This window comes from Plectropomus leopardus, chromosome 24 (assembly GCF_008729295.1).
Source record: "Plectropomus leopardus isolate mb chromosome 24, YSFRI_Pleo_2.0, whole genome shotgun sequence".
Lineage (NCBI taxonomy): Eukaryota > Metazoa > Chordata > Actinopteri > Perciformes > Serranidae > Plectropomus > Plectropomus leopardus.
This window is the reverse complement of record NC_056486.1, coordinates 2,301,512-2,329,490: the sequence shown is the minus strand read 5'-3', so window position 1 is coordinate 2,329,490 and position 27,979 is coordinate 2,301,512. Positions and strand designations below refer to the sequence as shown.

At 34.9% G+C, this 27,979-nt stretch overlaps 1 protein-coding gene across 1 annotated transcript; it reads right to left on the bottom strand.

The window, feature by feature from the left end:
• Window positions 1–10: 10 nt before the first annotated feature.
• LOC121962713 (kinesin heavy chain-like) lies at window positions 11–23,858 on the bottom strand. Its single transcript, XM_042512969.1, is given in 27 exon segments — window positions 11–1,910; window positions 3,226–3,333; window positions 3,422–3,638; window positions 3,726–3,830; window positions 3,902–3,973; window positions 4,784–4,844; window positions 4,931–5,032; window positions 7,323–7,414; window positions 7,521–7,588; window positions 8,943–9,060; window positions 9,766–9,963; window positions 10,041–10,193; window positions 11,170–11,376; window positions 11,468–11,536; window positions 11,625–11,714; window positions 11,716–11,807; window positions 14,227–14,378; window positions 16,350–16,498; window positions 16,575–16,679; window positions 16,758–16,882; window positions 17,654–17,742; window positions 17,874–17,928; window positions 18,025–18,073; window positions 18,709–18,813; window positions 19,459–19,532; window positions 20,116–20,203; window positions 23,695–23,858. Coding segments are annotated over 26 exon segments (2,847 nt in total). The 5' UTR covers window positions 23,821–23,858; the 3' UTR covers window positions 11–1,910; window positions 3,226–3,247.
• Between the last annotated feature and the right edge of the window lie 4,121 nt (window positions 23,859–27,979).

Here is a 27,979-nt window from a genome sequence, read left to right as displayed (position 1 = left end):
AGGTGTTTCTAAAAGGCACGCTGTTTTTACAGGATTGCTCAGGAGGAAATTCGGTCCTAATCTGTTTGTAAAAGCTGCATATTTTTCTAAACAGACTCTTTTAGCATGTTTTTGTGTCAAAGTGACTGTTGGGAATAATATATATGTTTTTAAATTGGTCTAGTATTGACTGCAGCAGAGAAACAGCCTGCAATTTAACCGTCTGCTGTATTTAATCTAGAAGTGCTTGTTTTTTCTGCCTGACAGCTCAAATTGTTATTGTAAGTCTATTGCAGGACAGTTTTGTTTAAGCAGAAACTTCCCCGAAATAGCTTTTACCAAACCTACCAGACTCCATTTAAATTAACAGTCATTTTAATGTATAAAAAGCCAGCATATTTTCACCTCCAATTCAGTGACTTACAGGTTTATTTTACCCAAACCAGAGCTGGTGATAGTTAAAACAGTGAAATGCAAACAGAGACAGCTTTTATCAGTTTTATTTAGTCTCTTTTGGCTTTGAAAGTAGATTGTTTTTATGAGGGTAAAATTAGTGTTTATTTAAATGAAGTCTGGTTGTTTTGGCAATCGCAATTTTTAATCTGACTGTGGTTTAAAAGACAGACAGACACTTATAATAACACTGTGAGCCTGTCAGTGGCAAAAATAGAGCTTTTAATGGAGGGAAATTGACAGTGCAGCCCATTTTGTATCGCTCAAAACAAATCTTGTCCCCAAGAGTCACTCAGGCACAAAAACACGTGAAAACAGGATCTTGATTCAAAAATACCAAACTTACCCTTTAAATTCTCTGATTGGCTGATCAGGAGCTTCACTCTTTGTGCAGAAAAATTAAAGATTTAAAAGGAGCTTTTAATTTATTGCTGCAGAACAACAAACCGGACCAAAGTGTTGTGAGTCCTGGGGACGCCTGATTGGCCGGTCAGTGTCCCTGCAGGACTCCAGAAACACTCAGTCACTTCACAGCAGCGTCCTTTAACATTTTTAATTTGGCGTCTTACTTATACATATCAGCAGGGAGCACACTTTTTTAAGTTAGTGTTTGATTTTTTTGATGATTGTCAGCTGTGGGGAGACAAAAAAATAAAAGGGGACAAAAACTCCAAAGACAGCACAAAGTACTACCACAGGTATTAGTATAGAAATGCAAACAATATTTTTGTATGTTTCTGCACAAAGTGGCTGAATTCATTTCCACCTTAAATACATCTCGAGCTGTAACCTTCGACTTTAGGTGTGAAACTCAAAGGCGTCAGCTGCAACGGCATTAACGGTTTGACATTTTGGCACTTTTGCAGAGAGTTACATGAGAAAATGATACTGCTCGCATACACGTGGCTTCACAATGATAGAAAGGACACAAGACTTGCTGTTAAATATTCTCATTTAACTCTCAGCAAAAACTCAAACATGCGTGTTTCTCAAAAAAATGTCAATTAATTCCTTGAACTGAGTAAATGCTGGTTTAAATTGAAATTATAACCCTTAAGATCTGCCTCTCCGGAAAGCCCTACAAAATTATAGTCACGATCGTCATCAAAATTATGCAACAGGTTACCTGCAAAACTTCTAAATAGTGTCTCAATCCTTCAAATAGAAACTCAGGGCCTCATTCACAAATTGTACACTTGTTTAAATAAAACGAGAAGAATCAAATAAAGTTGGTTTGAATTGGTTTTTTTTTCTTCGTAAAATCATTTTTTTGGACATCAAGTGGGACATTTTGTAAATGAGGCCTCTGATTTGTACATTCAGCAAATTAAATGCATCTCATGTCAGTATGTACAGGACGGATGTTTGCTTCTCTGAGCGGTGACAGTCTGTCGTGATGGCCTCCCATTGGTGCTCCAGCGGGAGGGGCGGGGCTTGTGGTACCAGGTGGGACGGTGAGCATGCGTCGGATGGTCTGTCTGCAGGTGGAAGAACAGCCGTAATGTAAGTATGAAACATTGTTTTCTGTCCAGTTTTCTTTTAAAAGTGTCTTTAATCGTGGGTTGGTTCACTGGTGGTCGTGTGTAATTGTCCCAAATTATCTAAAAGTAAATACAACCTCACACTGACTCCGAAACTGTCACGCATCATCCAAGTTTTAACAACATTTTTGACCAAGAGTCAAGGTCGCAGTGAGTCTTTGAGATGGCAAATGTCTTTACTCCCGTACTGCGAATCTTTGCAAGAAATTGAATAACTAAAGACATCGGATTTTTGCAATTTGTTTTTACGAAACATTTTAGTCAGTTGGGAAAAAAAGAAAATGTTTGTATTTTAATACCAATTCTGAAATAATAAAAACTAATTTGACACTAAACTTAAACAGTGAAAAATTCAGATCTCTTTTGTATTTTATTCTCTTCATAACTAGAAAAAAATATCTGTCTATTAAAATACTGTCACAACAATGTAGAATTTATTTAAAAAAATACGAATATTTACACTTGTGCTCATTTTCAATTTGTGATTTTTTTGGCCATTTTTCAGAGAATATGAATGCTAATACAGAAATCTTTCTTTCAACCATGTTTAGTGTTTGGGTGAAGCCATTTATGATCAAACTTTTGGATTTGCTCGTTTAAAATCATACAACAGAAACTACCCTGATCAAAAGTTTACATACCCTCGTTCTTAATCCCGTGTATTGCGCTTTTTAACATCAATGACAGCTTGAAGTCTTTTGTGGCAGTAGTGGATGAGGCATTTATTTTCCAGTCTTTCTGGCAAAAAGCTTGCACTTTCTGTAAATTCGTGTGCTGTCTTGCATGAACTGCCCGTTTGAGATCTCCCTAAAGAACCAGAACCTTTACTTTTTTCTGCGGTAGCCAAGGACGGGTCGATTTGACCTTGTGTTTTGCATCGTCACGTAGTCCCATGAGTGCAAATTTTCCACCAGTGTTTTCTGATAACATGCTGCATTCATCTCAATTTCCGAGTTCCCGTGTAGCTGGTTATGGTGTACTTTTCATCATAGTCCTTGTTCACTCCTCCCCAAATGTAGCGTTTATGTTTGTGGCCATAAAGTTACATTTCGGTCTCATCCCTCCAAATAACCAATTGTTGTGGAAGTTTCTGGCGACTCGACCATGCAGCCCATTTTTGTGCATCTTGAAACAGCCTCACCACTTTTTTAAAAAAAGTCCTGGATGTCAGCTGAAGTTATTGGCGTTTTTTTCTTTTTATTCCGAACAATTTTTATACACACACTAGTTAGTTAGTTTTCGGGGTACTCACATGTTAACTTGCTGTTTTGGGGTCAGTTGTGGGTGTAGACACCTCCAGCTCTGATGGAGCTGCTGATGGGGGATGACAGTGGGTGATGGCCTGGTCGGACGGGCTTAGCTAAGACACAAAAAGAGAAAATTGTAGTTTAATTTTTATGTTTTCACTAATGTGTATTTTCTCCTCTTCTATCTGCCTGTCAGCTCACCGATCTGTGCAGAAAACCCCCGTCTGGCCATGTTTTTGGCCCGAACGGCCTCTTTGATGCGGTCCACCTCCTGCTGGTAGCGCTTGCGGTCCCTCATGGCGTTCTCCTTGGCCTCCTTCAGGGCGTTCTCCAGGGCTTTGACGCGTTCAGCCGTGGCCCGGAGACGCTTCTCCAGCTTCGGCAGCTCACAGCGAAGGTCTGCGTTGTCTCGGACCAGCTGAGGTCAGTGATGCAAAGTAAAGTATTAGTATTGCAAATTCAGTGTAACTTTTGTTTTCTTGTATCGTTTTCTTGATAAGTTTACCTGTTTGTGGACTTTAGTGAGCTGTTCCAAATTGTTTTCCAGGAAGGAGATCTTCTGTTTCTGAGCCACGTTGCCAAGTCCCTCCTCGCAGTCCAGTTCTGCGCTCTGAAAAACAACGAATGCAGGTTAGCAAAAAATAAATATAACTACTGTCACAAACAGAGGTGGTGATGTACCTTCTTCACACGCGTGGTGAGGTCCTGCACAAAGAGTTTGCGCAAGTTGTGCAGAGTCTGCAGCTCTTTGGCCTTCGAAAACAAAAAGAAAATGTTAATTAACCATGAGGCAACTTAATCCTTGCTAAAGAGGAGTATTACTTAGTGTTTAGATGTAATTTTGTAATAATGCATAATGTGTTGTGAATTGTAATTAAAGTTTTATTTAGTTTTTAGTCGCATAAAAAGTGAAATTGCAGTATTTAAATTTTGAAAATTATCATAATCTGCCATAAAAAGTCATTTTACAGTATACATAAATAATTTGGAAAGCAATGTTAAATTATTAAAAAAGGAATATGCCATTCTAAAATTTAATATTGCAGTTTGCCAAAAACTAGATTTTTTAAAAAGATATAGCAATGCTATAATAACCTTTAAAGTCATGTAACATTATGCAAAAAAATCAAATGCCCTAGATATTTAAAACTGTAGTGTAAAACAAGAATATCAAAAATTTGTATGTATTTATTTGTTTATTTTTCCTCTACAAAAATCCAGATGTTTCATTTTAAAAAGCATAGAGTAAAATTATTCTCCTTGTTATAAAGTATTATGATTTTTTTTAATGTATAACCATGAAATGACTTTAAATCGTTTATATGCAAAAATTTAAATTGAAAGAAGGCCTCATACTGTAAAGTAATTTATTTTTTGTTAACTAACTTTAATGTGACTATTGCTGAAATCTGATTTACTATATCCCCTTTTACATTGAATGTAAGATATATTTGACATTCTATGCATTAATTATTAAATCATGAAGTATGTCCTTTCTGCTATATGTTGTTTGAAAGGAGTCATATAACTGTTTCCTTCCTTTCCTATTTGTCTGACACCCACCACAGTTTCTTCCAGGCCCTTTAAGTCGTCTTTGGCATGCTCCCTCTGTTCGTTCAGCAGTCTGGATTGAAATGTTCAAATAAACATTTACAAATCACCGTGTGTCACTTGTGGTATGTATCACTAAAAGTGTAATTGGATACCTACATGAGTTTCTGCAGCTTTGTATCCTTCTCCTGTTCTTCAGCCTTCAGTTTGTCGTAGTCTGAAATGAGTCTTTCTTGCTCCAGTAACAGGCCCTGGTTCAAACTGCAAGAGGAGGAGAGTGCATCAGTTAATGTTGAGTGGTGTGGTCAGGGCTACGAGTCGCCAGGAGGCAAAACTCACAGCTCATCGTCTTCACGGTACAAGCTTGCCTTACAACCACATATCAAGCTCCCCTTTCCCAAAGCCTGGATACTTGTAATGTGCTATGGCGTGTCTTGAAATGTTATTTTATGCTGTTTTGAGTTGTATTTAATTTTTATTATTATTGTTATTATTTGATTTTTATTTTGACATTTTTGCCATACCATAGCCTTGCCTTTTCTGTCATTTTTTCAACATGCATTTTTATGGTGTTTTTGGCCATTTTTACAAAATTGTATTTATTGACACGCTATTTTATGCTGTTAAGAGTCTTTTTATGCTGTTTAGAGTTATTTTTGGGAGATGACATTTTGACATTCTTGCCATACTAGCCTTGCCTTTTGTTTTCAGCCATTACTATGGCCTTTTGGCCATTTTTGACACGGTTTTTGTGCGCTGTCTGCTCTGAAGCAGCGTCTTTATACCCCTCTTCCTCCTCTGTCACGCCCCTCAACGTCGACGTCACGACGTCTCTTGACACACCTCCACACGTTTTGCATTAGCACCTCCCCCTTACGTCACAGCACCTCCCCCTTACGTCACAGCTATCTGTAAGATGTCGTTTGTTTTCCACCTTTTTTTCAGCATAACGCCTTGTTGAGAAGCCCCAGCAGACCCGGGAGGGGACGAACCCCCTCCACTCCCTCCCGCCTTCAGGATTGGGGAAGCATCCAAGACCGGCAGCACCGCAGTTTTGAACCGTCAACCTCTGACTGTCCCCGCTGTCCCCACAGCCCGGACACGCTGCCGCTGCACCACCAGTCTTTTCCGCGTCGACAAAATGATTTACACTGAGGTAAGGGGGCTTCAAATAACAAAAAATGTCTCCAAAACTACATAAACATGTCAAAATGTTTACGTATGAAAGGCTCCCGGTCCGCTGACGTCACAGCCCCGCCTCCTCGGGCCTGTGGCAGGTGAGACGTTACATACAGAGGTGTTTCTTAGCTGTTATGGTACCTGAAGCACAGGTAGTGTGTTCACCTGTGTTCACCTGTGAATAAGTAAGTCGGCCCTACATGTGGTTGATTTAGTTTGTGTGTTGAGAAGTTGCACGGTGGCTACCTGCAGTGCTAACGCTAGCGATTAGCATGCTAGCGTTAGCGGTTAGCACGCTAGCATGCTAAGTTCACATTTTATGCATCCTCATTTAACTTTTAGCTCACAATCTGTCATATTTAGTTTATTTTGGGTGCATTTTGAGTTGTATGCTTGGTGTAATATGCCAATCTATGCTATAACTGTGGCGCTGTGCTCTGTTGAAACAATAGCTGAATTAATACAGAGGCAATGTTATTGATTTCTGTTTTTATTGTTTGTTGCAGACCACACACACACACACACACACACACACACACGGGACAATAAAGGATTAAAGATTAAAGGTGTTTTTACAGACACCACCTGAACAACACTATCATTTACCTGGTTCTCACCAACATGTATTATGTTTTAATTGCCAAATAATCATAAAAATTCAGCCATAATTGTAGAATATGCCATAAAAAAATAAAGTCATACTACATGCCATTATACATTATACAAATATGCTTTTAATTAATCATAGTACAGTATTTAAAACTAGTAACTTTTTTTGACAGACTATACTTTTTATTATACTTTCTTTTGGCATAACGCTTTTCTAAAATGCCCCAGAAAACCTAGACTCAAAAATAAAACTTAATTGGACCTTAAACACACGCAATTATGTATGATTTTACTTTTCTAGTTTTGTGAGACATTTTTAAATTATTTCACCATGATATTTATTTAGAAAAAGATTCACCGCTGGGCTACATTTATTTGCAAAGTGTCTTTTTTTATTTTGACATTTTGAAAAGTTTCACAACCTGACAACCTTGACACGCTAAATTCAGAGGTTTTTGTACATTTTTGGCTTTTATTTCTCCACTTTGTATGCTATGACTCAGAATTTGACTTCTGACTTTTACCGTACTATACTATTTGGACTTTTTTTTTTTACTTGCACAGTAAGTAGCAGTAAAGTAAGTAGTTAGTGCTTTAAAAAAATGTCATGAAAATGTTCCAAAAAGTGACAAATGCCGAAGTTAGCCTTTAAATCCCTTTAGCCTTTAACCTTATTAAATCGACTTTTTTTGCGCAGAAATTTTCTTGCAATATATTTCTCTACCTTGACATGTTTGGAAAATGAGCGTTGATGGTTTCTTACTCTGTGAGTTCGTCCAGCATCCTCTGCTTGTCTTCGATCTCGTCTCGGAGGCGGCTGAGCTGCTTCTGATGGGCCTCCCTGTGGTTCTCCAGCTGTTCCTCCGACAAAGACAGAGATACGAATCAAAAAAAAATAAATTCATAAAAATTTGTCATTCAAACATGAGCTTTTATAGTTTTGAGGTCGACCGCTCCTCACCTTGATGTCCTCGTCTCCTTCCAGTCTGCTGATGTCCTCCTTCTCCCCCAACATCTCGTGTCTTTTCTCTGAAAACAAAAAAACAGAATTAGTTACTCGAGTCAATTATTTTACTTTAAGTAAGATGCTTTAAAAGATTGTTGGTATTGTTATCTCAACCCACAAAACTGTGTATTTTAAATACATTTACACTCACTACAGGTTTAAGGTAAAGAGAGTTTTTGGACACAGATTTTAAAATGACAGAAAATAGTAAAAGTGGCATTCTCTCAAAGGCCAAGGCAACCCCTTTAAATGACTTGTTTTGTCCAAAAATTAAAGGAAAAAATTTTACAATTATGTTCAACAGAGAAAAGACACCAATTTTCACACTGGAGACAAGCTACAGATTTTTAAAATTTTTATTTATTTTTTAATTTAACCAATAATAGACTAATCTAAAGAGCTGTTTATTAATAAGAAATAAGAAATGAATGAAGGGTGAATGTTTGGCAGTTAATGATAAATAAATGCATTTTTTGCAAGTTTTTTAACTTTGAAATTTGAAGCTGTTTTACTTCAAGTAAGGACTGAAAAATGCATCGAAATTCTATCAAAATCACAACATGCAATTTTCAACCTGCAAGAGGCACAGCATTTGTTAAATGGATAATGTGTGTCAAAATATAATTTTAAACTAACAGTTTTGGGCATAAAAATCTCAGATCTTTAACTTAAAAAAAGAGTCTTACATTAAAAATTTTGTTCAGTGTAATCTTTTTACCCTAATTTTGATCAAATAAACAATATTTAATTAAACACCTTAGATCCTTTAATGCACATAAAGACTCAAATTTTGGTAGCAAATTTGTAAAAAAAAAAAAAAAAAAAAAAAAAAAAAAAATGACTGACACGTGAAAAATGTCGTGTTTAAATTTGCAAGTTTTTCTTTTTAAAAAAAAAAAAAAAAAAAAAAAATAGGGTGGTTTGGAAGCCCTGGGGGGCAAGGGAGTTTTTTTTTAAATGGCCCATTTTTCTAAATTCAAAAATTTGTTTTGTTCATGTGTGAAACACAAAATAAAAAAATTGGGGTGAGAAAAAAAGATTTTTTTTTTTGGCTCAAGTGTTTCTGTTTGTAATTCTCATTTTGACCACAAGAGGCTGAAGCGCTCCACCAGGGGACTTTTAGTTTCTCTCTGCAGTCTAAACACAACAAAAAAACTTTTTCACTGTATTTCACACATGAAAAAAAAAAGACTTAGAAAATGCACCACCAGAAAAAAAATCTCACCTCCCTTGCCCCTCAGGGCTTCCGTAGACTGATAAATAAAGAAAATATTTCTTTTTCAGTCTCTCACTCAATGTTTCACTGAGCCCTTACACCCAAAAATGACTCTGCTTGGTGTCTAAGATTGGTGGATGCTCGTCTGGTCGCGTACCGACCTTGAGCCTGCAGTCTGGCGAGCTCCTCCGTCAGAGCGTCCTGACTCTCCTCCAGCTGCCTCTTCTTCTGCTCCATGTTCTGCATGTAGTCGGTCAGAGACTTGATCTTGGCCTGGTGCTGCACAAACAAACACCACGGATGGTTTAACAGGAAAAAAAAATGGCTGCAGTATTTTCTCAGCTTTCTTTCGTCATAGAGCACTGATATCTTATTTTTAGCATTCATTAGATTTATTTTTTCCCTCAAAAACATTTTACTTAATTTATTTATTTAACATAGTTGACATGCAAAACTAACTCCAACAATTTTACCCATAAAATGAAATAAGTGTATTTCAAATCATGTATTCATTTTTTTGCATTGGATTATTATAATTAATCTAAAAATATTAATCAATCTCATTTTACTTATTTGTTTAAATGAATAAAACTGCAATTTATTTATGTAATCTATTGATGTTATTTAAAAATAAATAATACATCCATTTATACATCAATTTTTATCTGCTTATCCAGCAAATAATACATTGAAAAGTTAATTTAAAAAATGGATTAAAAAAAGAAACTAATTAAAAAATAAAAACAATAAATTAAATAAAAAATAAAAGAAAATGAAATAGAAAAGTAAATAAATAATTATTACAAAAGTTGATAAATTAAAAAGCAATCCCTGGTCTGGTGGCAGAAGAAGCGCCGCACAGCCCCCCCACCCAAAATAAGGAAAATGCATGTGAGGAGCTTTCTGCACATCACGAATCGGGTCAGCAGGTACCAGGATGAGTCTCACCTGAGGGATGAGTCTCACCTGAGGGATGAGTCTCACCTGAGAGATGAGAAGCTGACAGGACGCCAGCTCCTTCTCATTGGCCTGGATCTTGCGGTGGGCGTCGGCCTGAGCGCTCTCCAGCTGCTTGCTGCGGTTAACGAGAGACTTGACCTCTGACTTCATCTTGCTGATGTAGAGACGAGCCACGGTGAACTCCTCCTCCACCGCCGAGCCGTTCCCCTTCGACTCCGAGGACTGAGGAGGAAGAGGAGAGGAGGATTAGTGCGTGAGCGTGAGAGGCGACGCGTGTTTACGCGCGCGTCCGTCCTCACCGAAGCTGTCTTCACGTCGCTGGTGCCGATGATGGCGCCGATGTCGCTGAGGTCCCGCAGCAGCAGGTTGAGGACCTCGGCGGCTCTCTTCCTCTGCAGGCCGTTCAGCTCCTGCAGCTGACCCAGCTCCCTCTGCACGGCCGACAGCAGCGCCTGTCAACGACACCCCCCAAAACCCGAGTTTAACTTCATCCGCCTGCTGCGTGAAACAAACACGCGGTCTGTTCATCGTTTGTGCCTCAATCTCAAAGTTACAAGGTGCTTTGCTCAAAAAAAAAAAAAAAAGGAAATTAGCAAAAATATTCTTAAAAAAACCTAATCAAATAAATAAAGATGTGAGGAAACAAATAACCTGAAACAGTGCTAAAATAAAATATAACATCATTTTTCTGCAACCTAACTTTAAATATATAATTATAAATATAGTTTTCTTGTTTTTTTTAATTTTTCTAATGATTCTTTGCTTTTTCTTTCTTTTTTTCTACTTTAATCAGAAAAAAAAAAAGAAAATTAGCAAAAAAATTCTTAAAAAAACATAAATAAAGATGAGGAAACAAATAACCTGAAACAGTGCTAAAATAAAATATAACTAATAATTTTCTGCAACCTTACTTGAAACATATAATTTATAAATATAGTTTTCTTGATTTTTTCCGAGATATTTTTCTTTTCTGTTTTATTTATTTATTTATTTATATATTTTTTGCAGGCAATTTTATGCCCAGTTGCTGATTTCAGAAGACAATGAGAAGGAAGAAATGAACCAAAAATTGGCAAGAAATTTGTAAAAAAAAAAAAAAAAAAAATAATAACAAGAAAATTATCTAAAACAAAGAAAAAGGACGCCGAAGAACAAGGCAAACAAGACTTGGAAAAGTTTAGGCACTGAAAGAAACTTTTATATTTAACCAAACACTTGTGACAATTAAAAATAAACCCATTGTCCCCATACGAGGACATCATTTTTTCCAAAAACTACTTACTGTTTTAAAACAGTGCTTAGTATTTTTTGCACTAACCGTGTCTTTCTACTCTAAATTTAGAAAATTAAAAATGCAAACAAAAGCCCTGCTGTTATATTTCCCCAGATTTGATAAAGACGTCCTGAAATAAATGTCTGTCCACTCACCGTCTTGTGCTGCAGCTCCTCGGCCAGCTGCAGGTTGGTTTGATCTCGCTCCTCCACCTCTTGGCTCTTCTGGTCGTAGTTGACGGCCAGCTCCTCCAGCGCCTGCAGCACCTCCTTCACCTCCTCCTTGGCCAGCTCGTTCTCCGTCTGCAGCCGGCACAGCTCCTCCTGGATCTTCTCGTAGTCGCGCCGCGTCGACGCCAGCAGCTGGCAGGACGTAGAGTGAATAACATGCATAGATACACACAGACAGAACTATCCAATGAAATCAGTTTTTAGAAAACAACCGGGGGACAACCTCCTCCTGGTCCATCATCTGCTCCTTGAGTTTCTCAGCCAGCTGACTGTGTTGGTTGATCTCATCGTCCTGCAGAAATATTTAGAGTAAATAGTAATTATAGTGAAAAGAAAGATGCATCGGAAATACACATCAGTGTTTGCAGGGAGAGCACCACCTTGTCGTCCAGCTGTTTGTAGAGGTTGCTGATGTCCTCCTCGTATTTGTTTCGCTCGTCGCCGGAGACGGCGACGCCTCCTCCGGCCGGGCAGCTGGTTGTCGATGATGGGAGTGTTGTCGTTCGGCTCGACGCTCTTCTGATCTTTGGAGCTCAGCTGCTCCTCCTCAGGCACGTTCTCACCTGTGACACATCAGTTTGACCTTTAACCCCATTAAAAGCACTTAAAATTACAAAATTTAACCGTTGAGAATCTTTTTTTTTGTTGTGTTTTTTTAAATCAGTGGAAAAATAAAACAGTAGTGACTTCACGGGCACAACAATGGTAGGGATTGCAGAAAAACATTCGCGGAGAAATAAATAACACAAGTTGACGTACAGACCTTGACACGACACATATATACTGTGTATCACAATAAACAAAAAAGAAGAAATTATTGTCAAAATTATTCTAATAATTACACCTTGAACTTTTAATTAAACGATTATCCAGTGTTTATGGTAAATCTTTTAAATATGTCATGTGTTTCTGTTAGTAAAAAAACAAACCCAATAATATTAAAAATAAAAAAAAGAAATTAGTAATAGAGATAACTAAATTACAAATGTAATAAAAAATAATAATAAATATTATTAATAATAATAATAAAAACAAAACAACTAGGTATTAATAAGAAAGAAATTAAAAAATAAAAAAATTACTAAAGATTGAAAAATTCTCTTCAATAAAATAACAATATTTTTTAAAGAAAAAACAACTAGGTGGATATGAGGGAAGAATGAAAAATAAGTATTTAATAAAAGAAGTTTTTTGTATTGTCTTGTATTATATCATGTAATATTGTTTTTATTTATCGTCAGATCACATACGAATACTCTGTTTATCGCGCAGCACAGTGTATCAGATATACAGTAAATATACATATATGTGTATTTACAGTAACTATGGTCATATATGTGTCCTGCGTGTCTGACGCCGTTAACGTTATCGGCTCTTTAATTGTCATGAAAATCAATCAGCAAATGAGGATGAGGAGCGGAGGAGAGAGAGGAGGTGAAGAGCTGCTCCGTTTAAAAGGCTCGGCGTGGAGCCAGCGGCTGAGTCATGACAGAAACACCGCATCAGCATAATGTGTGTGTGTGTGTGTGTGTGGGCCTCTGTGTGTGTTCACTACATTCATGTGTGAGGAGCGTAGGCTTCAGAGGCTGCGGCTGAGCTGATTTGTTGCTAAGGAGGGGGAGTGTTATCAGCACGCACAGGGGAAATAAAAGAATTAAAAAAGCAATGACCAGAGAGAGAAAGAGAGGAAAAGCGAGACGGGGAGAGCGGTTACTATGCAACCGAGATGGAAAAAAGGGCGAGGACGCTGTGAAGGAGACACCGCGCGGTCTCAGAGGAGAGGACGACAGACAGCACATAAATATACATAATAAATACACACTGTGTGTAAACGTTGTTTGTAATTTAGCTGCAGAATGATGCTGTTGTTTTAGGTTTTCAGATGTGTTATTAAGCCAAACCCCGCACTGTAGGTTGCTGATTTTGCCAACGCATTATTTTTTATATTTATTTTTATATTTTTGTAAATCTCTTTAAAATTATTATTGTCATTTTTATCTTTTCAATCTATTTTATCTACATTTTATTAACAATTTATTATAATAAAAAAAATAACAATAATATTAAATAATAATAATAATAATTATTATTATTATTAAATTAATTTTGTCTTTTAATATAGTTGATCTAAGTTTTAGTTTAGTTTATATTTGATTATTTTATTAGTAGTATTATTTAAATTTTAAATCTATTTCATTTGTCATTTTTTTTCTGTTTTTTATCTACTTTACATAGGTTTTAGTCTAGCTTTTATTAATGTATTTATTTGTTAATTATTATTTTTAATTTAATTATTATTTTATTATTATTTTTTGTCTTTTAATATAGTTTTTCTAATTTTTATTAAAGCTTATATTTGATTATTTTATTAGTAGCATTATTATACATTTTTAATCTCTTTTGTTGTTTTTTTTCTTTTTTTCCTCCATTTTATCTAATTTTGAGTCTAGCTTTTATTAGTCACAATTTATTATTATTACTATTAATATTATTCTTATCATGAATTTTATTGTCATCATTTTATGTCTTCAAATATAGTTGATCTAGGTTTTAGTTTAGCACATATTTGATTATTTTATTAGTGGCATTAGTATAAATTTGGAATCTATTTCATTGTCATTTTTTACTGTCTTTTAAATCTACTTTTATCTAGGTTTTAGTCCAGCTTTTATTAAAGTATTTATTTATTTTTTATTACTATTATTTTAAATTTTATCATTATCATTTTCAGCTTTTAGCTTAGCTTATATTTGATTATTATAACACATTTTATTGTCATATTATTTTTTTCTGTTTAATCAATTTTATCCAGTTCTTTAATCCACCACCATTTACCACCATTTCTGCTATTAGCTTTTAAATCTATTTTATTACATTTTTATCATATTTATTTTACACGTGCCTTTGTTGGTTATTATATTATTATTATATATTATTATTATTATTATTCCTTTACTTTCGTCACCTTTGTTTTTGTCTCACCGTTCCTCCAGCGGCTGAGTTCGGCCTCCAGTCGCTGGATGACGTTTTTCAGGCTCTTGTTCTTCTCTTTCTCCTTCTCGTACTTCTTCTTCCACTCCTCGGCCGTCAGCTCCAGGTTCACCGACACCGTGTTCTTGATGGTCTTCTTCGCTCTGAGGAGGCGAAAACAGAACAGGATCAGGCTCGCCTGGAAGTCGAGGTAAACATTATTTCAAAGCCGCAGTCCATCGACGAAGCTGTTTTCACTGATAAGTTACAGCTGCAACAATAAAAGACCAGTCGACCAAAGCTGTGAGAAACTGTAGGAAATGTTCCAGTATAAATAATAAATAAATAATAATAATAAATAGACTTTATTTCTATAGCACCTGTCACACAAGAAATGCAGCCCAACGTGCTTTAAGACAGAAATTAAATGCACCAAGTGCTTAAAAATCAAAAACACATAAAGACAAAAAGACATAAAAACCTGTAAAAATATAATAAAAATATAATATAAATAGAATACACAGATAAAACTGGTAAAAGTAAGATAAAATAAGGATAAAAATTTAGTGCACGGACTGCGTAAACAAAATTGAAAATAAAATATAACCCACTAACATTATTATTGACAAAATAAGCATAAAAATAGAGTATATGAAATGCAAAGAGTGCAAAGCAGCCAAGTTAGAGCTTAAAATTTTAGTTTTTCTGTCCTAAAAAATTCAGCGAGGAGGCTTCTCTGATATTTCTATATATCAAATAAAGATGAATTATGTTGCATTTGTCAGCTGGATGCATTGAAACACTGTTTAGCTTTTTCCTGGTCTTCCCTCTGACGAGGAAATCTCATTTAGGATTCAAACTCTTCATTTCCTCACAGTTTCTCCTCGTCGGAGGGCAGATGGCCGCACAGTAATCAGTCGTCTCCCGCCGCCGCCGCTTCATCTTTTATTACATAACCACTTTGAACTCAGACACTGATCCGAACTCTGTGCACAGTTTTCTCTTTGCACACAGCGTGCTTTCTCTCAGTGGGAAATCGTTCAAATTTTCTCTGTAAATTAAAAGAGTTCACTCTAGACCTCCTGTAAATGAAATATGTCCTACAACAACTTTGGTTAATATTTGATGTTTTATGAAAAAAAACTGACTTGACTTGGATCTCACAACTTCCCAAACTAAATATCATGAAAGAATTCACGTGTTAAAGTAAAAACTGTGATTTTATCTTGTATCCAGACGCACAAATATTTTTATTTAAATTATGTTGAGTTGTGTTTTTTTCTCATTTATTTTGTCATTTTATTATAATAAATATTATTTTAATTTTCATTCCTTTTATTAATTTTAAGTTTCTGTTTTGTATTTTTTTGTAATTTTTAGAACTATTTCTAATCACCATTATTATTATACTCATTTTGTTATTATTGCTTTCTTCTTAATCTATTTTGTAGTATTTTTTAATTGATATTGTGTCTTTTTAATTTTTTAATAGAATTTTTATCAAGCTTTTATTTAACCATTTATTATTATTATTATTATTACTATTCTAATTATTATTATTGCTGTTGTTGTTGGTAGTATATTATTACTGTTATTATTATAATCATTATTGCTTTCCTTTATTTTTTTCTATTTTATTGTATTTAATGTCATATTTTTTATTCTTGTTTAATTTGTTTATCCATTTTATTTAGTTTTTAATACAGTTTTTTTATATCCCTTGGACATATTTTAATACACTTTTATCACTGTTATTGTCATGTAAGAATTGGTCTGAAACTGTTTAATTGTCTTTTTTTTTGCTTTTTTATGGTCTGTACTTGACTGAATGCTTCAAACTGTTCAGAGAAAGATTAGAGAAAGTGCAGTATTTTGAGTAATTCTAAATTTTAGAAGACAAAAAAACAATAATTAAAAATAAGACGGCATCATGAGCATAAGCCAAAAACAAAACAATAGCGGAACGAGTTTCGTGAGAGGAATCTGTAAATAGAAATAAACCCCGACGCGCAGCAGGAAAATTAAAGCCATCTGCTCGCTTGTTTGCAGCCCCTGAGTCACCGTCATTTTTACAATTACCAAACATCGACGGGTCCATTGATGGTCCATGAAAATAAAAAGTTAGAGTTTTGCACCTTTGTCCGAACATGAGCGTGGACTTGGTCTCGGCCTCGTTGTAGATGGACGGCGAGCAGCAGATGATGATGGTGGTGCGACAGTTTCCCCCCAGAGAGTCCTGCAGGATCCGAGTCATCTTGCTGTCTCTGTACGGCACGTGGGATTTCTAAAAAACAACAAAAAAACAATCACGCATTGAACTCACAAACGTGTGGAGGTGGAGGTTTTAACCAGTGACGTACCGTTCCCTCGGCCAGCGCTGAAATGACGTTTCCCAGCGCTGACAGAGATTTGTTGATGTTCTTCGCCTCGTCCAGCACGGCGCCCTCAGCTCCCGTCTTACTGACCTGTTCAAGCCGACAACACGCACATTAGATTTCACATTCGGACACTGACGCGTGTTTCTGATGTCGCTCAGAAATGACCTTCTCGCTGCCCGCCAGGTCGACCAGGTAGAGCTTCCCCGACAGCTTCTTCTCCGTCTCGATGTTTTCCTGCTTGATGTTGATGAGGAAGATGCTGTGGCTGCGAGAGCTGTGCTCGTTCATGTCTACAAAAAGGTTTTAAACAAAAACAACTGCAGTTAAAACAACGAAAATCACCCCAGGATTAATAAATTACTCCATTTAAGTAGTAATCCTTATAGTTACTTGAGTAGGATTTTGTATTCAGTGTTTTTAATTGTAATTAGGTATTTTCACATTGACTATAAAACTACACTTTTAATTATCATATGATGAATTGAAAATTATTTAACAGTGTCATTTCAGTTTTAAGCAGTTTTTGAGGTAATTTCCCTGTTTTTTGTTTTTTGGTTTTAAATGTTTTTTACTTCCCTGATTGTTTATTTGGGTTTTTCTTTCTTTCTTTTACTTTTATTGCTACTTTTTGTAATTTAATCTCAAGTTGCATAGTTGATTAGATTTACATTTACTAAAGTAAAGGATCTTTCTAATTTCTAATTTTTGGCTCATGTCTTCCCAGAAATTATCAAGACATTTATTAAAAATAAATAAATAAATAAAAAAGGGGAAAAAAAGGAGAAAGTAAGAAAAGAAGTTTTTGTTAAATCATTCAAAAAATAATAAAATATATATATATATAATTATGGTTAAAAAAACAGTAGTTCTCTAGAAATTTTTCATCTAGCTTTTTAAAAAATAATTACCGAGATGTTCATTGCTTTTTTTCCATGTTTTTGGAAGAAATCAAAGCGATTTGCTCAGGTTTAATTAGCCTGTGAGAGGAGTTTGACTTGCAGCACAAGAAATGTGACGTCTCCCGGTTTCAAAGGGTTAAAATACACATATAAGGTACATACTGGTCACGGCCACGTGCCGGTTGTTTTTGCCCTCATCTATGACGTCCATCACCTCCTCCGGACTGGACACGAAACGCTCAGTGCAACCCGACAGAGGAGGAGAAACGCGCACATTTAGGTGTTTAATCACTAAAGTGAGATCGTGTTATTGAAGCTCGTCTGCACGAGACTGAGAGTTAAAGACGACGACATCTGTGAATTTAAGAACCGTTTACACACCTTGACATACGGCACTCTGTTTTTGTCTTCATGCACGGCGAGGTTCGTCTTCGACACTTTGAACAGAACAAAGAAAACCCAAAATCACATGTTGACTCTTTAAAAATACTACAGATTAAATGTTTTACACTTAAGATAATATTCAAACTTACCGTCCAGCAGGTCTCTGATCTTGTCCAAGTAGATTTCAAAATAGGAAACCTGCAAAAACAAAATAGAAACTTTTAATATCTACTCATCATCACCCTCATACTCATAATGTTGCTCATTTAGGTATTTAAGCGCATTGTGCATTGCATCGGTTAAATGCCAGGTAAACATTACTTAAATCGGCTGCCAGTCCAAGTTTAAAAAATTAAATAAATAAATTGTGCACGTTGTACCCAGAACTTAATATTTTCTAAGACTTTTAATATAACAATTTTTATTAAAACTATATCTATATAGAGGTCTGTAATAAAAAAGGAATTTCATCATAGGTGCACTTCAACTGTGTGACAAAAAAAAGGTGCACCAGGAAAAAAAATCCAGGAAATCATCTTTTTAAGTGGGACAACGTGCACAATCGGTGGCTGCCAAATACTTTTTTGCCCGACTGTAAATAAAATAAAATAGAAAATTAACAATTATGTACTTATACTTACTGTATTTTTATAATATAAACATAAAAATATAAAAATGTTAAAATGATTCAAAATAATTCAATTAAATTAACAGAAATTCTGAAAAAATATATATATTAATGACAATATTTATGTGTGTGTTAATGAGGAGGTACATTATGAATTATTGTTTTTTAATGCTATGACAAATCATTTTTGTTGTTGTTTTTTTACCTTGATGTGAAACTCGAGGTTCTCGTCCATGGAGTAGATGTGGTCAAAGATGTCGCGGGCGATGCGAGGGATGATTCCCATCAGCTGAGGGTCGTGCAGTTTCCCCTGAACAGCAAAGGATATTAATGTTTTTAATGCTTAAAGTTAAAGTTTCACCAAAAATATACCAGAAAAACTCTACATTTGATGTCATTTTAGCTGCTGCAAGTCATCGTCAAAAAGAAGAAAAATATTTGTCGGACTTTAAAGCTGCTTGAGGGGAGTTTTAAGGGGAAAATCGGGGTTAAAAGGTGGAATTAATGCAAAGAGTGAAGTGATCAGATCAGATCGGAGAATTAAAAAGAGGCTTTTTTTAGCTGCTGTCTTTCTGGATTAGTCTATGACCTGAAGCTATTTGCACTCATGACAAATTACAAAAGATGCACCGAGAACTCTGCACTTAAAATCTAATTTTATAATTTATTTAAATAAAAACAAAACACAGTAAATTTTGCAGAAATTGAGTCTCTCTTTGCGGTCAGGTTTTGATTCCTCGAATCTCTGCGAGCTCGACTGGATTTAGTGTTTGTGTTAAGTCTGTTACACAATGCCTGCTGCGCGCTCTAATCCTCTAATCGGACATGAAACTCAAAAACGAAAGCCCATCGCCAGGCTTTGTTCAAAAGCTTTGACTTTTTTACCGACTGTTGATTGACTGAGAGTAACAATGAAGAAGAGGATATAATAATTACACTGGACTGAGCGCCTTACCTCCATGGTGTGTGTCTTCCCAGAGGACGTCTGTCCGTAGGCGAAGATGGTCCCGTTGTAACCGCCGAGCACATCTGGAAAGACACAATATGATCGCCAGGAAAATACACTTTTTTTTCATATTACTACAATATTAAATGTCAATATCCGCAGCACCAACCCTTAAAGACAAAGAAATATTTTCATAAAACACCGCAAACCTGCATTACTTCAGGATTAGCCATGTCCTGTCTGCATAAAATAAAATAAAATAAAATAAAATAAAATAAAATAAAATAAAATAAAATAAAATAAATGAAAATGAAACAAACATAAATAAATAAAATAAAATAACAAATAAAAATAGATTAAAATAAATTAAATTTAAATATATTAAAATAATTATATACTTTTGTGTGCATCAAGTCACATCAGTGTTTCCCACTGAAAAAAATGAATGAAAAATTGAAAATGAAATGATGAAAATGAATTCAGTGAGCTCTGACAAGTCCTATAAATTACTGCTGACATCATCTCTAATCTATAAAATCAGGCATCAGTAAAGATACTGACAGTAAAATACAATAAAACACATTAAAAAAAGACTTGAGTATAGGTGAGGGACAGATTAAAACATACAGTAGATTACAGTCACGTAAGGAAACTGTAAACTCGTACCTTTAACTATCTGTTTGGCACACTGGTCGTACACTTGCTCCTGCGACGTGTTGGGAGGCAGCACGCGGTCGAACACGTACGGTTTACTCTGTTTTAAAAGCAACACACGACACGTTAACGGCAGCAGAAAAATCAGACACATCAAACAACAGCATGGCAAGATTTTTTTTCACGATGTCATTTATTTTTCTGTCATTTGTCTTCGATTAACATTGCAAAAAAAAAAAAGGATTTAAAAAAAAAAAAAAAAAAAAAGTGATTTGATGAGATGAGTGTGTGAAAGTGAGTAAAATCTGAAAAAGGGTTTTAAATAAGTTTCGGAGTTCAATATTATGACTGGCTGAGTTTTTTTGTGGTTATTTCGGGAATTTTAATTTAGATTTTCCTAATGATTTTTATTTTTAAAAAAAAGCAGTGCTATTGATATTTTTAAGAAAGATTATCTGCCAAAATCATCTAAAAACAAAAAAAAAAAAAGATTTTTTTAAAAAATCAATAAAATGATATCAGATTAGATTAATCTATAAATGTGGATTATTTACAATTAGATTTATAAAACAATATGAACATCAAAACAGTTTGTTAATTTACTGATTTCTGATTTATTGTCACTTTTTTACTTGCAAAACTGCAAACTTTTTGGGGAGAGATTTTCGTAATGCTTTTAATTTTTAATTTTTTTTTTTAAAAGCAGCGATATTGTTTTTTATCAAGTGATTACAATGAAACAAGCAGGATTATATCCAAAAAAAAACCTGAAATATTGTTGGAAATAAAAAAAACAGTAAATTAAATAAAAGTTATATTAATTGGGTCAATCTACTAAGTGGATTACCTACAATTAGACAAATAAAACAATGTAAGTATCAGCAAAGTATGTCCATTAAAAGAAGCCACTGATTACTGTTTTTAATTTATTATCACTATTTTACTCTGAAAAAAACTGCAATACTGCATCTTGAGGTACTTAAAAACACTGTGTGTGTAACAGGTAAATTCAAAGCGGCATTTATACACATCTAAACCTGAAATAATTAGAAATATATTGATAAACCAGTCTACATAAAGTGTTTTCTCACTGCAGCGTTTTAAAACTGGAAGCTTCCAGTCTGATGATCCATCATCCCGCCGCCCTTCGACCGCTGACTCCGACTGCGTCTCTCTCGGGATAAAAGCTTCGCTGCTGTGAAATGCAGCTCTCAGCACTCTCGCTCCCTCTGAACCCCGAAATAAAGCGGAGAAACCACCGACACCAACAGCACGGCCTCAGTTTTCTGCAGTCTGATTGACGGCACGAGACGGTGACGTGCAGATTGTCCTGACAGAACTGAAGCGTTTCTGGGCGATAAAGCAGCACGATGAATAATGCAGGACGTGCTGACGGTGAGCGGCGAGGACGCATCTGCAACAACACACTGGGGCAGAGGTCACTTCCTGTCTGTGTGTGTGTGGTCGCATACGAGCTGTAGAGCACTTTTAACAGATTTATAGGTCACGTTGACAGATATAGTACCAGTTTTTTTAAGCCTTTTTTTTCTCACTTTTTTTAGACGTAACTATTATTCTGTGTCGGGGACTTCTGAAACTATTTTTCAGTCATAATGTCAAAAATAAATATAAAAAAATAAGTAAATTATAACAAAAATATTTTTAAAAATACCATGAAAATATTATTAAAAATTAAAATAAAAGCGACAAAAAAATAAGTAAAATTAAATTGAATGTATGGAAGAAAACACGATAAAAATATTATTAGAAATGAAATAAATGCAGGTGTTGCAAAAGTTGAGAAGCATGAATATACAATAGAAGGAAAATAGGAAAAAAATATACTATGAGGAATATTAAAAAATACTATAAAATAAATGATGAAAATAGAAAACTACTATGAAATAGGTATTATAAAAAAAAATTCAAGAAGCATGAATATAACATAAAAGAAAATTACAAAAATATTACAATAAATACTAAAAAAAACAATAAAAAGAAATGATGATAAAATAGGGGAAATAAATACAATAAAAATGTTTTATAAAAACAAAATCAAGAAGCATGAATATAAAATAGAAGCAAATTACAAAAAATACTATAAGAACTACCATGAAAAGTAAATTATAATGAAAATAGGACAAAATACTATAAAAATATGCTATATTTGTGCAGAAATGTGCAGAATCATCCACAGAATAAATAAACCAACTCAAAAGTAAACTAACTTAAAAGACAACTGGAGAGGCTGTTTTAGGGAATGACTTGCACAAAACGAGAGCAGCTTTTTAATCGATCATCGAAACTTTCTGGCACAAAGCGCTAAATTGCCTCGTTAGCTCCACCCACCACAGGGCCTAATTGATGCTCTGAGCACAAAAGTAGTCCGTCACTGTGGATTAACACAATCATGACGGAGTCCATGTGACCGCCTGAATCTGCACATCTATAACCTTTGACCCCTCACCTCTAAATTAACAGGAAATTCATCATAGCTGAGCTCAATCCTGATTGGCTCCTACAAGAATCACAAATATCTGAAATAAACTGCATTTTTTTACGAATCATTTGTGATCTGTTTATCTCTGTTGGCATTACTCGATTTTTTTTTTTTTGGCTATTTTATTTTTTTTGTTTTTTTTTTAGAGAAATTGCAGTATCATTATTTTAATTATTTATTTCAGATTTTTGATTAATTTTTTAAATTTTTATTTTGTATCACCATCTTGTCTGGTTCTAACTCTAAAATTTCTTATAAGATTTTTAAGATTTTTAAATATGTAAATACATAAAAATGTCAGTTTTATTTGGTTGTTTTTGCTTGCCTGCAGTCAGTTTTATATTATCATATTATTATCTTAAAATGCAGAAGCCTATTTTACAAAAAGTTTCTTTATGTGTTATTGTTTGAATATACTGATAAAATATTGATTTATTATCTGTGACAGTCATTCTGTAGTATTAGTATATGTACCCATTTTAAGTAGATATTTTTGAGGTTTTTTTTGTTTTGTTTTTTAAATGTTTAGACATGTGGTATTTTTTTTTTTAAAATGTTTGTTTACACTGACTGACTGGTGTTTTATGTATTAAAAAATTAGCTTTTATGCATTTTAGCATCACAGAAACATAAAGGCAGCTTTACATCACAATGATTAGAAATATAGTTTTCTGGACATTTTTCCATAGATTTTTGATTTTTTTTTTTTTTTTTAATTTAAATTTCTTCATTATTTTTGACTAAATTTTTTTTTGCTATTTGCAGACTTTATTCTCCCTAAAACGGCCATTGCAGTTTTGAAAGGAGTCAAACCAATTTAAACCTAACAGATCATATTTAGGACATCATACAGGAAATCTGAACTCAATGAGTTTATACAGCATCATGGTATAAATATCTGTAATACTGTAGGATATAACTGTTATACTATAATACCTCCTACAGCCGCGGACTACAGACTTATTGCGCACTTGGCATCTCCAGCCGGCTGCAGAGCTCCAGGTGACTTTCCTCCCCGGAAACACTGCAGTATTTGTGTTTTCATCTCCACACAAACAACAACAACAACAATAAGGAGCAGACAGACTCACCGTTATGACCACCGTGTCGTCTTCTTTGAATTTTGGGATGTATTTGTCTCCTCTGTTGATTTCGGCCTCGTTGAGCGGCCTGAAGCGGCACATCACCCTCACCCCGCACTCCGCCGCATCCATCATGGCTGCTGCCGCTGGCACTGTTTACCCAAACAAACAAACAAACAAACAAACAACAGGCTGGCGAACAGCCGGGGGTCTATTTGGGGTAAGGTGGTGCCCAAAGTGAGGTTCAGGGACCACCAGAGAGGCCTTGAGGATTATCCGCGCGTCCCGGTGCAACCGAGAGTTTAAATTTTACTAAAACAAAGAGTCATTTTTGGCAAATGAAGCGTCCGGGCTCCTGGTTTTCTCACCGCGAGAAAGTTTTATCGGCTGCGCAACGTCCTTCATCCGCGCCGAGCATGTCCGGGTTTCCCTCCGCTGCGCCATGGCCAAAAAAAAAAAACGGATCAGCCGCAGCGCTGCGTCCCGGTGAGCGGCTCACAGCTCCGCGCGCAGATCTCCCCGGGGACACGCGCAGAAAGCGGACTGATATGAGTTTGTTTTTGTTAACGGCGGCGGAGGCAGACGGAGTCGGCGGGTTGCTGCCCGGTGTGCAGAGGGAGAGACCGGAGAGGATGCGCACAGAGAGCCGCCGCAGCGCACTGACGGCCGAGAAAGGCGCGCTCCAGGCACGACGCCGAGGCGCGCGCGCCCGTTGCCTGCATCAGCACCATCAGCGTCAGGGAGATGCTCGAATGCACGCGCACACACAGACGCGCAAACTGCACCCAAAAATGGCAGACAAATAAAATAAAATTGCAATAAAATAAGTTATTTACCATAAAACATAACTAATTATGCCACCAAAAGCAAGAAATTAGTAAAAAAAAAAAAAAAAATGAAGGAAAAAAATCACTCAAAAAGTGCAGAAAATAACAATAATGTTTTTTATTCTAAAACATAATTGTAATTATGTCCCTAAAATAGCAATAAATTAGCATAAAAGAAAGAAAAAAAAATGTGCGGAAATTTTTAAAAAAAGTTTTCAAAAACATAATTTAAACATGTAATTAAAATGATTAGAAATACACTGTTCTGGGTAAGTTCGCCATAGATTTTTGATGATTTTTAATTTAAGTTTCTTCTCACTTCACTTTTGACTAATTTCTTGCTGTTTGTAGGACTTTTTTTCCCCCCAAATTGGTCATCACATTTTTGAAAGAAGTCAAACCATTAACCATTAACCCTTAACCCTTCAAAACCAAAGTAAATAGGTTTGATTTCTTTTAAAACCAAAGGCAATAAAATATAAAATTATAACTATTATAATTCTTATTATTATAATTATAAAATATGATGCCTTGTATAAACCAAAATAACTGAGTTTTTTAAGTACAGCTGAAACAATTAGTTGATTAATCAGTTAGTCAAATAACAGAAATTAATTGCCAACAATATTAATAAAAAATAAGTCAATTTCAAATTTATTTTTTGCATGGCAAAATTGTAAATTGTAAATTTTATAAATGATTAAAATTGCAAATACAAATAAATTTGGTAGCTGACTATAATTTTTCTTTTTCAGTTATTAGATTTTGCTGCAATAAAATGACTTTTGAAGTTTTCCAGCACATAATTTCCTGTATTAAAAAGGTAATAAATCCCAATATATCTTATTGCAATACTCAGTATATTGCAATATGTTTAAAAACTGTAGTAAACTCTCCTATTTGCCCACTAGGGCAGTGTGCAACAAGAAACACTTGCTTTAAAATACACGTGGATTTGAAATATGAGCAAATTGGCTTAATTTCTTTCAACATAGGAAGAAGGCAATGAGCAACAAAAGAATGAATGACCTTAAAAAATAGCAACAAAATATTTTTCTAAGAAAGCAAAAAAAAAAACCTGAAAAAGATATTTAAAAAACAAAGGAACAAAAGAAGAAACAACCTAAGAATAGCATCATGTTATAAGACAAGCATTAAAAAAGTTTTTTTTTTTTTTTTTTTAAATCAAACAATTAAACAAAATACATTGTAACAATTATGTAATATAACTTCAAATAAGATTTTTTTAACATGATTTTGAAAGAAAAAAAAATTGCTCTGGATTCAGAGGTTGAAAAAGGGAAAGCTCCTGAGAGCAGCAGAAGAAATCTGATGCTGCGCTGCAGATTTCAATGAGTTAATCACAATGTGAACTCAATAAAACAACCTTTAAACATAAAAAAGATAACAGAAATACACATCACACATCAGGTTATTCAAGTAAGAGTGACCATGTTTTTAATATCTTAAACATCTGTGCAACATTGTTCAAAATGTTACATCACTGCATGACCTGTAATGTTTCACAATATTTACAAAAAAATGCTGCTTACATCAAACCATTAAAAAAAAGTCCAAACAATCTCAAAATAATGGACTCTGACAAACTATCCCTAGCCCACATTAATGCAAAAAAAGAAAAATAAACAAGAGCAAATCAAGTGCACATCATACTTCACGCAAGTCTATTTTTTGTAAAGTATATATTAGTGAGAAAATATATACTTACTTAATTACAAGTTGAAAAAATAAAATACTGACGATGAAAGGGTGGAGGAGGAAGAAAGAGCGGGAGAAATAAAAATCACACTCGCACCTCAACACACACACACAATCACAGGCGAGGAGGGGAAAAAATAGACTGCACAGACCATCTCGAAAACACAAAAAACGCTTTGAACTCTTGACCACAAATAACATGATATAACAGATCCATAACACATGGGTTCCCAACATGAAACCGGGTTCCTGCATGTCATTGCACAAAAAACAGGGCGGGTGGGGTCGGGAGGGAGAAGAGGCAGAATGAACTTTACCGAAAGAGCTCGTGTTCTCGACACCGAACGTCACATTTTGAAAAAAACGGCGGAGGATTTCCTTGCCACAGATTACAGTAAAAACTCTGAGGGTTTTCAAAAGTGTGCACACTGGAAAAAAAGGACATTTTGAAAAAGGATAGAGCAGATTTTTACAATTTTTTGGGGGGAAATCGTGTCCGCAAACAGGTTGGACATAGAAGCTCATAATGTGTGATATTTATCTTTAATAGATTTTTTCCCCCCATTATTCTGCCCTTTTTTTTGCTACAAATTCAGTACTTTTTAAAAATTTCCTTGAATTTTTCAGCGTGCACACAACAAAATAAATGTTTTGAGATAAGTGATCAATCTCGTGCAAAAAAAAAAAAAAAAAAAATACAGTACAACTTTATGCACAAAATAAGAAATGTTGAAATTGTTTACTTGGCTGTAATTCATAGTTTGAAGCTCCTCTTTTAAGATATATGGTACATTATAAAACTTAAGTACACAAGTTGCAAAGAAAACTTGTCTGGATACGTTTAATTGTAGTGATTTTGTTTTAGTTTTGAGTGAGAAAGTTTTAAAGTAGTGTTACATTTGGTTCTCAGGTTATTGTCAGAAACATTGTTTAGTGGGAACTTTTGTATTTTTCAACCCGAACCTTGTTTTCTCAATTTTTGTCTTTCGTGACTATTCGAGACAACAATTTTTGGAAATTGTGCAGCACTGAGCAGCAGCTGGCGGCGTCAAAACAGGCCTCAATGTGGTGTTAACGGGGCAATGTGCAATTTTAATTTCTATTCACTTTAAGTGTTTGTTTTTGCCGCTGACAGGTTCAGATTTTTATTCTGAAATCGGCAGCGCCAAACCGACTCCATTTAAAAAACAGTAATTCAATCATAGTAAAATATACTCAATTCAAAGACGACAACAAAATAAAATTGGTTAAAATAAACACTTAATTAACCCAGTTAGATGTGAAAATATGCTGCTCTATACGCTCTAAAATTACCGTTTATTTAAATGGAGTCTGCTAAAATTGGTAATGGTGTTTTCGGGGTTATTCCTGGTTGGTGGAAAAAGGATCTTGCACTAGAACAACGATTTTTATCTCTCATGATCCTTTATAAATATTGTCAGACACTTATATTAACAATCTGAGCCTGTCAGAGGCAAAAATAAACACTTTTAGTGGACGTTAAGTGAGGTTTGCACCATTGCCCCTAGTGGTTACATTGCAGCCTACGTTGCTAAACCGAAAAACTCCAAAAATTGTTGTTCCCGTTCATCACTGACACAAAAACGTGAAAATAGAGTCCTTTTTTAAAAATACAGAACAAAAATGAAATTTGAGCCAGGGAGCAAGAGATGCACGTTAAAGGTAAAGCTACAAATAAATTACTACTTCATGGCTCTTAGCTTAGGACAACTGAAAAAAGGTGAATA